This window comes from Epinephelus lanceolatus, chromosome 20, assembly GCF_041903045.1.
Source record: "Epinephelus lanceolatus isolate andai-2023 chromosome 20, ASM4190304v1, whole genome shotgun sequence".
Taxonomy (NCBI): Eukaryota; Metazoa; Chordata; class Actinopteri; order Perciformes; family Serranidae; genus Epinephelus; species Epinephelus lanceolatus.
The window spans coordinates 15,165,667-15,182,294 of NC_135753.1; the positions used below are offsets into that span (position 1 = coordinate 15,165,667).

At 38.8% G+C, this 16,628-nt stretch overlaps 1 protein-coding gene across 1 annotated transcript in view; it reads right to left on the minus strand.

Moving 5' to 3' along the window:
* cdh19 (cadherin 19, type 2) overlaps positions 1-16,333 on the minus strand; it is a 39,868-nt gene extending 23,535 nt beyond the window's left edge. The window contains 5 exon segments of the mRNA XM_033639408.2: positions 4,730-4,849; positions 7,220-7,514; positions 7,663-7,741; positions 7,743-8,039; positions 16,141-16,333. Coding sequence (XP_033495299.2) covers positions 4,730-4,849; positions 7,220-7,514; positions 7,663-7,741; positions 7,743-7,882 — 634 coding nt within the window. The 5' untranslated portion in view covers positions 7,883-8,039; positions 16,141-16,333.
* Positions 16,334-16,628: the final 295 nt, after the last annotated feature.

Below are 16,628 nucleotides of genomic sequence, written 5' to 3' on the forward strand. Positions count from 1 at the left end.
TAGAACTTTTACTTCTTCCTCCAACACTGCAAATATATAGATACAGTTGTCATAGTTTTAAGAGGGGATGGGTCAAAGAAGGGAAACACAGTCATTTCCTCCAGCCTGTAAATGATGGCAGAGCCCAGCTTTTAAACTCACATAATAGACACTATTACATTAACTATAGATATGATTAATTAACCTTACCATAATATCAGTACCCTACAGCCATTACACTATGATGTAATCAACCAGCATGTTATGAGACAGTTAAGCAGCACTGACGTTACTCAACACCATTAGCCATTAGCCTATGTTTTGACCATGTGCTATATCATCATGGGCGGATTATGAGACACTGGGCCCCTGAGCACAGATATCCAAAAGGCCCCAACACCTCTCCTACAAAGGAGCAAGACGGACAGACTTTGTGGGGGTTTGCCTCCTCTTTCGTGGTTGTTTTGTGTCTTTTTGTTGCTATTTAGCCCCTGTTTGTAGTTATTTTGTGTCTCTTTGCAGTTCCTTTGCATTTCATTTTGGTCTTTTTATGTCTCTTCATGGTTGGTACATGTTAATTTGACACTTTGGGCCCTTGGGTCTGTGGCCAGTGGCCCGCTTTATAATCCATCAATGCTTAATGTCACCACATGGGGATTTGCAGCCTCGAAAATTACAGGTCATCGGATACTCACAACCTTTTTACCAGTGGCTAACCAACACTGTTTGGATAAAGCGTTAGATCCTTTTAGTCTCCATCGCCAAACCCACCAGAATATATTTGAATAAACAGTAATTTTAGCATGTATAGAGCCAGCATATTTTCAGATCTAACTTGTTGAATTAATGCTTTATTTCAACCAAACCAGAGCTGGTAATTGTTGGAACAGTGGAAAGTTGAACCAACATGGTTTTTGTGAGTTTTATTTTGTTTCTGTCCATTTTGAATGAAGTTTGTTTTACAATGAAAAAAGTGCTGTTCATTTAAAAGGAGTCTGGTGGTTTAATGATAGCGATTTTGAGGCCGTTTCTGGTTATTTCCAACTTTAAAAAAAGGTCTGTCTCTGTAGGAAACCTTTCCATAATGTTGTCAGACACTTAGAAGAACAATCTCAGCCTGTCAGTGGACTTCAGTTCCACCTTCAATACGATCCAGAAACACCTGTTGATCCGGAAACTGCACCATCTCAACATTCCCCCTGTCTGATCCATCTCATCCACAACTTCCTCACTGACAGACTGCAAGCAGTGAGGTTGGGCTCGGTAACATCCCCTGTACTCACAATCAACAACGGAGCTCCACAGGGATGTGTGCTGAGCTCTTTCCTGTATACTCTCTACAACAATGACTGCATAAGCCCATCACCTACCACAACCTATCTGAAATATTCAGACGACATGGCCATTCTTGCACTTCTCTCTGACAATCTCTCTGCTCTGGATTATCACAACACAGTCACACATTTCACTCAGTGGTGTATGGACTACTATCTTCACATCAACGTCAATAAAACCAAAGAAATAATGATCATCCCCACCTCACCTCAGCACCCCATTGACAATCAAACAGTTGAAACAGTGGACAGTTTTAAATACTTGGGCATAACTCTGGACAATAAACTCAATTTCGATCAGCACACCAGAGACATACAAAAAAGGAGCCAACAAAGACTATCAGCTATCCGAAAACTCAAAGGACTCTATGTTGGCCCCCATCTACTGCTGCTTCTGTACCAAAGCATCATTCAACCAATCCTTCTGTACTGTTCCACATGTTTCTTCACCATGCTTTCTGTCACCAATCGGGCCAAACTCACATGCATCACACACACCGCTTCCAAAATCATTGGTCTTCCCACACCCAACCTCACAGAGTTAAATAACAGGTCCATTACACGCTTTGCAAAATCAATAGAACGGGACACCACACACACACACTCAACCAATACCTCATCCCATTACTCTCAGGGCGCAGGTACCGAACACTTAAATTTAGGAAAGCTTGACTCGGGAAGAGCCTGATCCCAGCAGCCATAGCTGCGCTGAACAAGAGATCCCGTTGACTCAAAGTGTCCACCTCTGTAAATGTGTGTGTAAATGTGTAAATGTGATGTTTTGTGATGTTTTGTGATGTCTGTGATATTTGTGATCGATCTCTGTAAATGTACAGTTAGTGGAAATGAATTTCCCTCTGGGACGAATAAAGTAAATCTAAGTCTAAAAACAAACACTTTGAGTGGATGTGCACTGACAGTGCAAACTTGCCCTGTGTGTTTACACTGCAGCAGTTGCTCTAACTTAAAACTGGACCAGTTTCAAAAAATGTTGTTCCCATTAGACCCTTAGACATTAAAACATGGGAATATAGAGTCCAGTTTGGAAAATTACCCTTTAACTTAGGATTTTTAAGTTTATTTGACATGCAGAAGGCCACACAGCAACCCTTCAGCATGGTAGTAAATGTTGAGAGCTACATCTGAACATTTTTTGATGAACAACCCCTATTGTGATGCTTTGTGAATGCTCTCGGGCATCTAATATAGTGTGTGTGTTTTTTTGGTTGTTGTTAAAATATTGGTAGTTGTTAGTTATTAGTACTGAGTTGAAAAATAATTCTTTGCAACTGCTATCATTAAAATTTAGACAATTTCAAGGTGCTTGTGCTTCAGAGTTTCCATTTTATGCTAGTTACTTTGAAAACTTAATAATAATACAAAATATAATCCACTGAAAAATGGTGATGTATTGTGATATATTAAACTAGCTAGCAGTACATAGGCTCCACCTATACCGGCAGCAACATTCAAGTGATTACCAGTGCGCTCTCTCTCTCTTGCAGTACAGGCGATTATACAAAATGAAAAAAATGAAAGAGAAAACCCAAAATTCGCATTTTTGGTCAACAATATCCTATTATCTTTGAGGACTTGAAAGCATGAATGGAATGAAACATTATTATATCCAGAGCTTTTTTAATTATAAAGCCTATTCTTATTTTTGAAATACATACATACAGCCTCTATACTTCTAAGGCTATTCATAAAACATTCAGGGCTGAGGCCCCAGATGCCCAGGCCTAATTACGCCACTGGTAGCGAATGCTTTGTTTCCACCCTTGATGTAAAAGGACTGTGACGTTTTGTAGGTGCTCCCCTAAGTACCAACTGTATCTTCTTTCTTTAGGCTGCTGGACTGTCTGTCAGTTAGTGGTTATGTTAGCCTTGGGCAATTTGCATTTCTTCAGATATTTACATCCTATTTGCATTTTAATTTATTTATTTAGATAATCACCTTATGTTAGCATTTCATGTTTAATCTTCTGTGCATTTTACATTTCATATTTCCAGCATTCCTTATGTAATACAGTTTTTACTTAGAAGCACCTTCTAAAAAATCTGTATTTGCATTAGTATCTGTACATATATTTATCTTCAACTTTATATTTATCATCCATAGCAAAGTATTCATTACTCCTGCGCTGCTCTTACACTTAAATTTAATCACCATACATTTCAGTACCTGCACTGTCAGTTTGCAAGACCATAATAAGCGTGTCTGTAGTAACAGCTCTATGTAGAAGTCCTAGGACTAGACTATCATTTCATTGCTTTGTGTTTCTATTCTTATTATTTTATTCTCACACTTATATTCTTTATCCCTATGTGTATCTGTGTTTTTGTATGCTATCTATCTATCTATCTATCTATCTAAATAATTTCTTTGAACATCTAGTTTTTAACAAATGTTACACAAACAGGAGTAGTATCAACCATTTATTGGGGACTATTTTCAGTGGTGGATTATTTATATTATATTTGGTTTAATGTGTGTGTTTATCAGGACTGTTAAGTGCCCATGTTCTTTGCAATGAAGGAACATGTGACTGCAGTGCAACAGTGTGGCTCATTGATGATTTCTAAATAGGTTTTGGACACAATGGGGCTCTATGACACAGTGGAATAAGATATTTCAGACTCTGGCAACAGAGACAATACTTGTGTGTGAGATCATTTGCTGCTGCTTTTGGTCTTTTCATGGGATTTGTTGACAATAAGGAAAATGTAAATTATCTTGGCTTATCCTTACAGGTTAACTGAAGCCATAAGCAAAGCTTCAACTTTTATCAACTGCTGCCCACTCCTCAATAAAACTAACAATTGGTTCCCAAAAAAGAGTCAGATTTGCCCTTTTAAACACTGCATTCATTTGCATTTAAACACATTTTTCTTACGTCAATATTGCCCTCCCCCAACTCTTTACAGTTCAGGTCAACAATGTGTGTGGGAAGCGCTACAGCTGACCTCTGTATCACACCAATAAAAAGTGTAAAAGTACATGCATTGGCATCGGTTGAACCAATTTCTTGTCAGGGGTGTAAACACTCACATTTTTCCCAATGGTCTTAAAAAGTCACTATATCTGTTAACAGTTGTTTTTAGATAGAAAGTTGCCAGGGGAATTTATACAATTTTCAAAGTGATAAGTAGTGTATGACTTGTCAAAAGTGACTTGGACCAGAGGGAGCGAGCCAAAGACAAAACAGTTTTCAGTCTCAGCAGTGAGATTGGAAACATCTCTGCCCTTCTGTATTTTTTTAAACCCACTTGTTATAAAAGTTAAACATTATTTCTGCAAAGCCAAATCTCTAGTGCGCCTCCCTAATAGCCCAAACTGTGGATGTTGAGAGATTTGTGCAGCCTCCACTGATTATGATGGTAGAGTTCTGACTTCAAAGCCTCTGTATCTGTACCCGTCTTTGGCTCCACAGAGAAGTAGGGCTCCCCCTGCAGGATGGAGTAGATGAGCTTGGCGTTGTTTCCGAACATGGGATCGTCAGCATCTGTGGCTGTCACCTGGGCCACAGTGGTCCCTGTGGGGGGGAAGCAGATCACACAGTCAGAGTTAGCTCAGGCAGCAGTTCCAGTCGACAGGGAAATAAAGTGATTATGCCACAGTCCCGCAGGGTCTGTCTGTCTGGCTCAGGGGGGGAGCAGTGGAAATGGAAGAAGGGGGGGGGGAGGTTGAGGTAGGGTTAGAGGAGGGATGTTGACAAAGGGACGAGGGTTGGGGAGGAGGCAGTGGGGGAGCAGCGTTGGCCTTTCACAACTCAGTAAGGCTGTGCAGGTGTGTGTGACAACCTCTCCAGCCCTATAGCGACATCTCTCTCACCATCCACCTGCTGCTTGTTTTCTCTCCAACGCACTCTGATTCAGTTTCAGCTCTCTATCTTTCACACTTACTACCCTTTTCTCCAGTGACCATATCCTCTCCCTCATTCCTCTTGTGTGTCTCATTCTTTTTCCCCCCAGAAAGCCCTCGGTTTTTTCCCTACAGGCAGCATTTCTTATTTTCAGTCACCCGCACTCCAACTTTCCCCTCTCTCGCCCTCTCTTTCCGAGTCAAATGCATTATGATTTATTACGAGTGAGATATTACGCTGCAAAAGCAGATTACATATAAATTGAAATGGTAATGTTTGTGGTATAAAAGGGCAGTGGTTATAATAACATTATTTAAGACATTTATCCATAAAGGCATCCAAGCTACGATTTGGAATCCAATACTTTTAACTTCCTGAATGGGGACAGATGACAGACATTCATATAACCTTTTGTTCATTGTCTTCAGTCAAGATTTAACTCAAGAGAATTCATTTTAAAAGTATATCCTTAGAAATAATAAAGCCATTTCCAACTTTTTATTAGCTCAAAAGAAAATGATAAGTTTATTACTAAGCAATCACTTGTTTGTTCGAATAATATAGCGACACATTTGAATCTTGAATAATTCCATGAGCAAAACTTACCAAAACCAGGCATTAAATGGTCTACTGGTTTCAGCCATATATTTACCATGAAGACATGAGAGTGGTATCTTCTTGTCTAACTCTTGGCAAGAAAAGTAACAAGTGTATCTCCCGAAATGTTGAAAGATCCATCCAACAAAAATGTTTACAAGGTAAACAGCAAGAGTTTTGATCCCTCCCAAAAATTGTCTGAAGCCACATAACATATTGAGCCTCATAATGAAGGTACACACACACAGCCCATTAAGTCTAAATGAGCCTACCAGCATTACAAAATAAGCATTCATTAATCTGTTCTAGCAAAAGGTGGCTACTCTGCAGTGAGCTATTTATGATTATTTGGTGTTTCAGCTTTGCAGTGTGGGTGGTGAAAACAAACAAATAGGTCCATGCTCTATTGAATTTTCTAATGCCCTCCTAGATGCCCTCCTTCCTTTTTTGGATTTGAAATCAATAGGAAGCCTAACTAGAGAGACTCACGACTATCAACTTCTGTTGAGGTTTGGCAAAATTTAAGGGAAAAGACACTAGGTCAAGAAGTACAACGCACACAGTTTGAAAAGTGTTAAAACATTTTTTTAGTCAATGTATAAGCTACACATTTTGACAATCCCGATTCCTATAAAGTTGGGACACTGTATAAAACATATGTAGAAACACATGCAAATGGAATAGGAAATAAGTATTCTAAACGTCGAATTTTTGTCATTATATGTATTTCCAAAGCAGATATTCGCACAAAATTTAGACCAGATGTCAATAAAATTACATTGATTAAGAAACTAACATTTGACTCCATAAAAATTGACTGCAATAAAGTGGAATGGCGCAGGGAAAAAAGGATTGAACACACTAACTTAAATTTTTGTAATATTTGGGAAAGCCTTTGTTTACAATGCCACCTCCAAGATGCTTCCTGTATTTAAATCTCGAAAATTTTGGAGGGTTCGCTCATAAATCTAAGAAAAAGATTTTAACTAAATCTAACTTATCAAGAAAATGGTATTTCAGTCTGAGCATAAGTTGCTCTCTTAAAAAATCATCAGCAACATTTTCTGAGTAATCCACAGACCTGAACTGTTTATACAAGGACTATTTATTTGGTACAGTGTACTTCCAAAAACTGTTTACAGTGAGTGAGGACTGAGTAACAGGGGCACAGATTTTGGAGACAGATGATGCTGATAAATTTTTAAATTTTAGGTTTCTGGATTTTGAGCATCAGAAATGACATTCCTTTTACAGTCGCTGTACTGAGTTAATCTCAGAGACATACTGTATCTCACAACCTGTGCACATAGAACCAAACTACCTGCATGGCTAAATACTGTACTGTATTTTGGAATTCTGGTGAAAGGACCCTTTAAATTTCATCCTGCCTGCTGGCACTTTAAACTCTTTCGTTATAATTTCCTCCCTGTCTTTCATACATACCGATTGGACACATCTCAGGGATGCTGGACACATATGGTTCGTTCTGGAACTGCGGGACATTGTCATTGATGTCCTGCACCTTGATGATGAACTCGGACTGGGGTTCCTCTGGTTCATTGGTTCTCCTGTTGATAGCCTGAGCTTGAAGGACGTAGAAGGCCTTTTCCTCTCGATCAAGCTTCTTCAGTGTCCGGATCTCACCTGAATACTCATCTATCTCAAACAAATCTCCAGCTCCTTCTCCTGATAATATGTACTTGATGGAAAACTCGCCTCGGTCATAGTCGGATTTGAGCTAAAAAAAACAAAAAAAAAAAAGAGGAGGGGGTATATAAAGGCTTGATGTTTTTTAAACAGTTCTTTTCGAGGTAACCAAAAAACATGTATTTTCAAAGGGAAGTAGTGTATCAAGGACATGGAGGACATTCAATCTGAAGTGGTACCTGGCCAATAACGCGAGGAGTGGGATCTTCCTCCGGGACAAACAGCTGTTTCCAGATCCAGCCTCTCTTCAGGCGACGGTGCAGATGAGTGGACCCTTGGGCCAACTGTTGGGCTTCCAGACCCTGAGTACCTCTCATATCGCTCAGCACCCCGCCAGGAAACATAGAAAAGACCGTAACCATGGCCAAAACACTCAGCATGCTCATTTTTACTGTCCATCCGTGCATTTCCTCTGCACTTCTCATGGTTAGTGGATGGAGGATGGAGGTTTCACTGGCCCAGTGTTACCAATTCTTCATTCAGCAGCACAGCTCATGATCCCGGTAATGCTGTATCCCATCTCGTTATGATGTGGTTTGTATGCATGTTCATGTCTCTGAAATAAAAATTCACAATTTAATTAATGGCTGCGGTGAAAATAAATTTCCAGCAGTGCACGGGGACTGAAATCTATAGCAGTGTTGTGTAAAATCCATGATCAAGTGTTCAGTATTTAAAGGCTCTGTATATCTATCTTAGAAGTGGACTCTTTATGTTTGAAAAGCAAATCTAACTTAAATGTATTTTGCTGTAAATATAAAAGATGACGGTCTTTTATATAAGTGATCCCCAACCAGGTGCCCTCAGGGACCATTTCTGCAGTTGCTTAACTGGTAGGTATAAAGATTATAAAGCACTTTAACGCATTGGAATAAAAATAGACATCATGATTTGATAATAACAAAAAACAGAGTTAGCTGTAATGGCAAACACTGTGTGCTGTAATTCAGAGTGTGTAAACTGGTCAGCAAGTGTGAAGTAAATGAGTTTGGGATAAATAATTACAATTGTTAGCTAAGTCGGCTAAGGGATCAGGTGTTGATAAAGTAGCCTATTAGAAAAATGGTTGAAGGTAGCTAAAAATAATAAATTAATAGCTAAAGTAGTGGGTTAATTGGATCAATGGTTGAAATAGTTAACCCCATCACATTACAAAATGCCCACGTTGCACTTTAGTAGGAAAGTCGCAATATTACCAACAGATGAAGTTTTGACAACGTAATGGATGCAAAATAACCAGTCCTCACAGAAACTTTTCTTCAACACTGCAGTAAAGTTATAGAATGACAAAAATACAATGTACCACTGTATCACAGTTCTCATCCTTACTTAATGTTAAGTGCTTAATGGTTGTAAAAAGGTGATGAAAATACTCAAAAATCAACTGTGGAATTTAAATAAAATCTGTATGGTGAATTCCGAAAATGTGTTGGCTACATACAAATGTGATGTTTTTAGAACTTAATTGTAACAGATCCACCATGTTGTTGTGTGACATGTGGTGACAGGGCCCTAGTCTTACATCTTTAAGTTGATACTATGTAGTTTGATACATAAAGTTGACATTATGAGACCATTAAAGAACATTAATTGTAGGCTACATTGCCTTTATCCTAATGGATAAATTATTGAAATATTTAATATTATCGTAATGTAATGCGTAAATGGTTTAACGTTAGCAAGATAAATAAATGGATAAGTGGTTGAAATAGTTTATATCAGCTAAATGTAATGGATAAAGTGTCAAATAGTCTATGTTAGCTAAATCTAATGGATACATGGTTGAAAGAGTTTATGTAAGCTAAAATTTAATGGATAAATGATTGAAATGGTTAATGTTAGCTGAATTGAGTGGATAAATGGCTGAGTGTTAGCTAGATAAACTAATGAATAAATGGTTGACATACTTAAAATTAGCTTAATGTAATGGGTAAATGGTTTAACATTTGCTAGATAACCTAATAGATAAATGGTTGAAAGAGTTTTTGTAAAGTTAAATTAAATGGATAAATGTTTGAAGTACTTGATATTAGCTTGGGTAAATGGTTTAACGTTAGCTAGATAACTTAATGGATTAATGGTTGAAAGATTTTTTTGTAGAATTAAATTTAATGGATAAATGGTTTGACATTAGCTATATAAACTAATGAACAAATGTTTGAAATAGTTAACGTTAGCTAAACTTAATGGCAAAAAGGTTTAATGATAGCTGGATAAACAAATGGATAAATGTTTGAAGTACTCAATATTAGCTTGGGTAAATGCTTTAATGTTAGCTGGATAAACTAATTAATAAGTGGTTGAAACAGTTAATGCTAGCTAAACTTAATGGTTGAAAGAGTTAATATTAGCTAAATGTAATACATAAATGGTTGCAGCTTCAGCCACTGCTAGTGGCGTTAATAGAAATACAAACTTTGCCAAGCCTCCTAAATATTCAGCGTTGAATCGTTAAAAAGTATTATTGTAAGCAAACAACATCCTCTATTATATAATTAATAGTGTTAAATAAAACCCAGCTTAAAATCAATTCAACATTATTGGTGGGGTCGATAGAGGGGTAGGCTACTTGAGGTCATCTGGCAGAGCTGTGGGGGATTGATGGGAACCACTGTTGTATATGAGCTCTATGAGTTATGTCAAATCTAATGCACAGCAACAACTCAGATTTATAACAAATTCAAGCAAGAAAGCCAGAGCCATAATTGCATTTTACAAGAGAAAGACAAACCCTTTGTCCAAGCCCTCCTCTTTTTTTTCTCCTTTTTGTCTTGCATCCTGCACAGGCGTCTGAAAACAGCCCTCTGTTTTGAATGCAGACAAGGCCCTGTATTGTGTTTCACGGGGGGAGCAGGGCCTGAACATCATTCCTTAAGCATGACACTGCACTCTGCAGCTGACTAATGAAGACTTCTAATTAGATCAATGTCTCCCCAGACATAGAAAACAGAGACACACATGCCTCTGACAAACTATGAGTCGAATCGATGCGCCAATTATAATGTGCATCAGGGTCAAGAGTGTAAGGACAATGAAAGTCAAACAAGACAGCAAATTAGTCAGGGCCACACAAATACAATATCTTGCTCTGACAACCCTGCCAAAGTTATAAGAGTTTAACTTTGACGATTTCATCAGTTCCCTTCATATACACGGATTAACTGTGGTGTATTTTTTTTCATTTTCTCTCCATTAGTAACAATAACCACCCACTGTCAACATGTCGTTGTCAAAGGGATAAAAATACCTCATCTTTGTCGTCTTATGTTACAGAGGCTGACCTTTGCTGTCAATGCCTTCTCTTCTTAGTAAATTAGCAGTTCTCCCTGTGAATTTTGTGTGTGTGTGTGTGTGTGTGTGTGTGTGTGTGTGTCTGCAGCGTAGGTGTGTTTACCATGAAACTATGGATGTTCTTTCACTTTCCTTCCTATCATATTAGACTTTTGTCTTGTAGTTGTTTGCTTTGAGAAGCAACACAAATTATTGTCTAGACATGAACCCCTGAACCCAACTTTACTGCTCTCCAGTCAAGCAGCAAACCATACATCAGCACTCAGTGGGATCAGATGTTATTAAGGGCTAGAAGCCACAACAGCCATAATTCTAAACCATTTTAATAGAGTTTTTTGACACTGTAATATCAGCACATAACGTATAGAGTCCCACTATGTGGACACTTTAATCCAAAGTGCTGCACAGGAACACAAGTGCATGCATTTTTAGCATGGGTGGCCCCGGTGGAAATTTAGAATATAGAGTATACGGCAGGACGTTGTTTCAGCAGTTAGAGTAGTTGCGGTATTAATGCTTTAACAGCTCATAATGTTCATGTTTAATCTTGTAAAAGTAAATTAGCTGTCAAGATCCATTTGTAATGAGCTGGTAAAATCAATTACTGATGCAGGCTTTCATATCTGAAATTCAATTTCGATACAGAATGCGAATGAGAGTGTGTGTTTGTGCTTATGTATGCCTTTACGGGCACGTATTCATATCTCCGAGCATTGTGGAGTGACAGTCCAATTAGTAGCCAGTGAATCGTGAGCTGTTATGGCCTTTCATAGGGCTGCCAAGCACGCGCCCAAACTGAACGCCTTGAGCCAAAAAACTAGACAACAGCCCCTCAATGATGTTACTCAGAGCAACTGCCAACATGCCAAGGAGTCTGCTTAAAAATCCTTCCCGAGGGTATCAGGCTTTACTGATGTGGCTGGAATAGTGCACAGGTCAACAGATGTTTAGGTGCCAATTTAACAAGATGGGCTTTTCTAGAAATAAGTGATGAAATTCTGGGAAAATAATGGGTATGCCAAAAAAAAACCCCTCCCAGCTCCAGGTCTGTAAATAGCAAAGGTATTAGGGAGCAAGTAAAACACATGTCCATGTGTGACAGCTATCTTGATAGTGCTTGATAATAATTGTGACCTTGCCACTGATTTTGAAAATATCAAATAAATCCACATTTTGCTTTTAATAATACAAATCTCTCAGCTATCATTCACAGGTGCATATGTTCTGGGAAAAGTCAAGAGAAACTAAAAATATCTAAAAACACCATTGAACTCTCAGGTCAATTTTCTCCTTTCAAAAGAAATTCTCATTTCTACATGACATGCAGTACATGCAGAGTGCCCTGTGGTTGACAGCCATTCATTACCTCTAATAGGCCTTCCTCCCATTTCCAGCAGACCTCCTGTAGCCTGTATGTACAGTACACTACTCTACCACATGACAGAATGACAATGAGCTGCAGTCTCACAATGTTAAGCACCAGATGCGCTGAGACCATCACATTATTTTCCTATATGGTGATGTGTTCTCGCTAATAAAATGTTGCTCTGTTGTAGAAATGGTTCCTGGATGCCGTTAAAGATGTTTAAACGCAGCAATAAAGAAAAAGAAGCTCCTACTTGACATTGTGGATGACACATCAATATCAATATGCACCACAGACGCTAACTAAGTAATGCTAGCTTCATATGAGCATGTAGTTTTTCATGCATTATGGAAAAATATGAAAATGTTTAAGCCAAAAACGTGACAGCAGATTTAAATATAGACTCCATTTACAATCTTGGAGACAAATCCATCTGTTAAGCCTTGCCTCTTTAAGATCACCCTTCCAAGACAATATGTCCCTAATTGGTCATTTGGGAGCCTATCATGGGACCTGTTGTTTACTGTTCAGCTCCGTAAAACAATAACACTGACATGAGTTTATGTTTCCTAAATCAGGGCCTCAAATGAGTCCAGAGACCGAGCTGCAGCAACAGGGAATGTCAAGCCATCATGTACTCGCTAGTAAGTAATTTGTTTGATTTTATTACGTGCACAAGTGAAAATCATTACTGCTTAGCAAAGTGTCACGAATTTCCTCTGATATTTATCAGTGATAGGACTTCACCCTATTATTTCTTTCTTTTTCATCAAAAACAATTAACTGATGCTAAGAAAAAAGAGGGCGGTGAATTTAAACTACAGGCAGTTATCTTGTAGACTTAATTATGGTGATAAAAAAAGAAGTTTGTGACAAAGTACATCAAGTTTCAAGGAATATGAGACATGGGCAACATTCAGACAGCAGATAAACATCTTCACTCATTTTAAAGGAACAGTGTGGATTTAGGTGGATTTAAGTGCATGTAGTGGTGAGGATTGCAGCTAAAACCTCTTTTGGTTAGTGTTCCTTCAGTGCTGATTGTTCAGGAGGTTTTTAACAGGAGCTGAATTATCCACAGGGATTTCAGCTATCGGATTGGATCTTGAAAATGGGTTGTTCAGAATAAAAAGAACAATTCTGAAATCAGATTAGATTGTGTTATCCAGTTCTAGCTGTGATCTGGCTCAAACCCTCAGTATGTGTTGTTCAAAACCTTTATACTTAAATATTTTTTTAACATTTTGTACTTGATTTGTTAAACAGTTGCTGTGATGAAATAGATAAAGTAGGCATTAAGCTACCTATTAAACCTTGCATTACACTAATGTAAAAAAAAGGGGGTGCTGTTCCCATAAAATAATCCCCCAATATCAAACAAGAATTATTTCAGGTGATCAGATCAGGGTGATCCAATCCAATGTTGGCTCAAAAAAACCAGCACAACAGTGAGATTGATTAACTGATTCTTGGTAACAAAACATGGGATTTCCAAATTCGGAACATTCTGATCCATTCTGAACAACTCCCCTCAGATGATTTAAACCGGTGAAGAAGCTGACTTAAGCAGTTTCATGTTGCAAATCCGTATTTCTCCACCACTGGTTGGCACGTCACAGACAGGCCGCTAGCCCTTAATTTCATATTTCATTAGTTTTAATGACAGTCATTACTTAACACTGTCCAGAGCCAGTGTTAAGTTTGTTTATTCTGGGCTACTGTACAAGCATGGTGGTGTAACATGGTGATCTCTGTAGACGAGGACCCGCTCCAAGTGTAGATAAAAACGGCTCATTCTAACGTAACAAATACATAATGATTCTCATTTTCAGGTGATTACAGACCCTTTCACTGTTAGTTAACATTATGATGTTTTTTGGTGGGCCAGGCTTAACTGGATGCAAAACTATTCTCCACAGACATTAGCTAGCGCTAGCTATCAAGTTCTGTGGACTTATTTTAGACAATGGGGGAAGATGATTTGAGTGGTGTGTTCAGAAATACTCATTCCTAGTGCCGGAGCACACTCTGGCACAAACTAAACTGTTCATAAATTTGGAGCACTGTCATCCAGAGCACCGCCCCCTCGGAGTGGCAGAGCACCCTCTGTCTGTGGAGATGGGGCAGCAGAGCGCGGAAAGGAGTGAATGTGTGATTAACTTAACCATTTGTTAATTCATCGCTACAAGGAAATCCAATATTCATCTTAATATCTCCCCAGTTTCTGATGAGGTGGACATGATAACCCACATAATACATATACATTATTCATCCCTACAACAGTAAATACTTTTCCTTAACCTGATATGAAGTGTGTGCTGCACATGTGAGCATTTTTGATGATTGCCTCCATCCAGTCCTTTGATCTTATCATATTTAACCATAGTTGTCTTTGTTTTTGTTGACAAGCAGTGGCAGCTAGTATGTGATAAAATTTAAGTTTTGACTCCTTCTATTCTGGCACCCAATAACACAACAAGACAACATATAAAGACTCCTGTGTAGCCTACAGTCCTGTGGTGATGAGTCCTGTTTTGCCTTCAGCTAATAAAATGACGTCATTGTGACGTCAGCCCTAAAAGGGTCTATATACTAAAGAAAACATACTTATTATATTATATTCCATTTCTGCTAATATATTTAAATATTATATATAATATAATAAATGCTACACTTCATTATCAAGAGTACTGTATTCAGTGTAAAGTAGCTTTCAGACCAAAGATTCCCCTTGCAATGACTTGCAACTACGTGCACCCATTTGCACCGTAAACCACTGTCATTTCTACAGCAAAGGGTACGTTACAGTGTAACATAAAGCTGAACAGCACAACAAACCCCAGAAAGCACATGGATGCATCAGCAGAGCACTCAACTCTTCTTGTACGTGACTGTCTGTGGTTAGATACCCTAACGTTACCTTTTATTTGCATTGTATAGCATTGTCTTTGAAATGTCTGACTGTGACAGCTATTACTACTACTACTACTATTACTGTGTGTGTGCAACAGCTCACGCATACGTGGGCACCCAGCTGTACAAAAAAAAAGCATGAGCTTGCTGCTGATTGGTTACAAGGTTGGAGACGATCTGCGACGCATTGCCTGCGATTGAACAGGTTGAATCCCTTGCAACTGCAGGAGCCGACCTGAGCCGATATGCAACTGAGTCATTCAGACCACTGCAACTTTTCTCTGCAATGTCCTAAAACAGTTTTGTTGCATCTGGAATCTTTGGTCTGAACTGGCCTTAAGGGCCTATGGCTGGAAACATGCTGCAATTTCACATCATGTTAAGTTCCCAAGGTTCTCCCTTCAAACGGGATGTTTTGCAGTTACAAACATAGTATTTGTGCATCTGCGTTTACTGTCCTTGAAAAAATGTAGCAAAAATACTGACAAGTTATTTCACAGGATACACGTTTGAAATTCCCACTTTAAAGAAAGGTCATGGAAACTGTTTAATAATTATTTAATTTAACCTCAAGTTGAATAATCTCTGAATTAAATGTTTTCACTCGATTTCCAAAGGTGGAATGCAGTGAAGCCTCGTGTTTTGTTGCTACATACTATAAGCCAGAACACAGAGGTCGTTTACTCAATGTGGGATGAAAAGATTAGATAGTTAGATTAGCAGTACAGAGGCCTCACATTGTCAACTCCAAAAAAATCACGTTGGTACACTTAATTAAATCCTCTTTAAAGTAATTTCTTAAACAATTTTGAACATTATTGTCAGTTATTTCAGAAGGTGCAGCCATCTCAAAAAAGATGCAAGGAATTTACTGATTTCTCACTGGGACAAACACAAAGAACCGCCTGGACTTCTTCAGTTATCATAGATTTCAGCTTCCCTGCTGCTGCTTTTATGTTGAAAGCCTCTTTACCCCTTAAATTCCTCTATACATACTTTCCTGGATAATGTAAAAAATGTGCACCTGACTATCTTCTGACAAAACATGATCTCTTACAGGATGTAAAGCGTCCACCACCACACCCACCTGTTTGTGTGATGCTGCCGTCCCCAAGCCACTTGTCACCAACCGCCGTCAAGAGAGATCATCGCAGGGGTGTAAAGAAACACAATCTGCTTAACTAAATGCCCTGGTACTGGAAAGCAATTCAGTCACCACAATAGCAGAAGCGAGCGCGCGTGGTTCTCACAATGCGTAATCCCTGCTCTGACGACCTCCCCTTTTCTTCTGCTTCTCTCCCCGTTTCTGCCCTTCTCAAACTTCCCGGGGAAGAACAAACACAGGCGCTATTGTCTGAGACACTGCAGAACACTCAGGGCCTTCATCGCCATGCAAATAGTCACAGCACCAGACTTACAAATGGATTTCTATCTTTTCACCCTCTCTGTTTTTTCCTCCCCATTTTTGTGAACAATCCAGCGCTTATTAAAGTGGAGCTGGAGCACGGAGGGGATGGTAATTCATCCACTGTATGACCACTATTCCTGCTAGTGATAGGAAGGCAACAGTCTGTT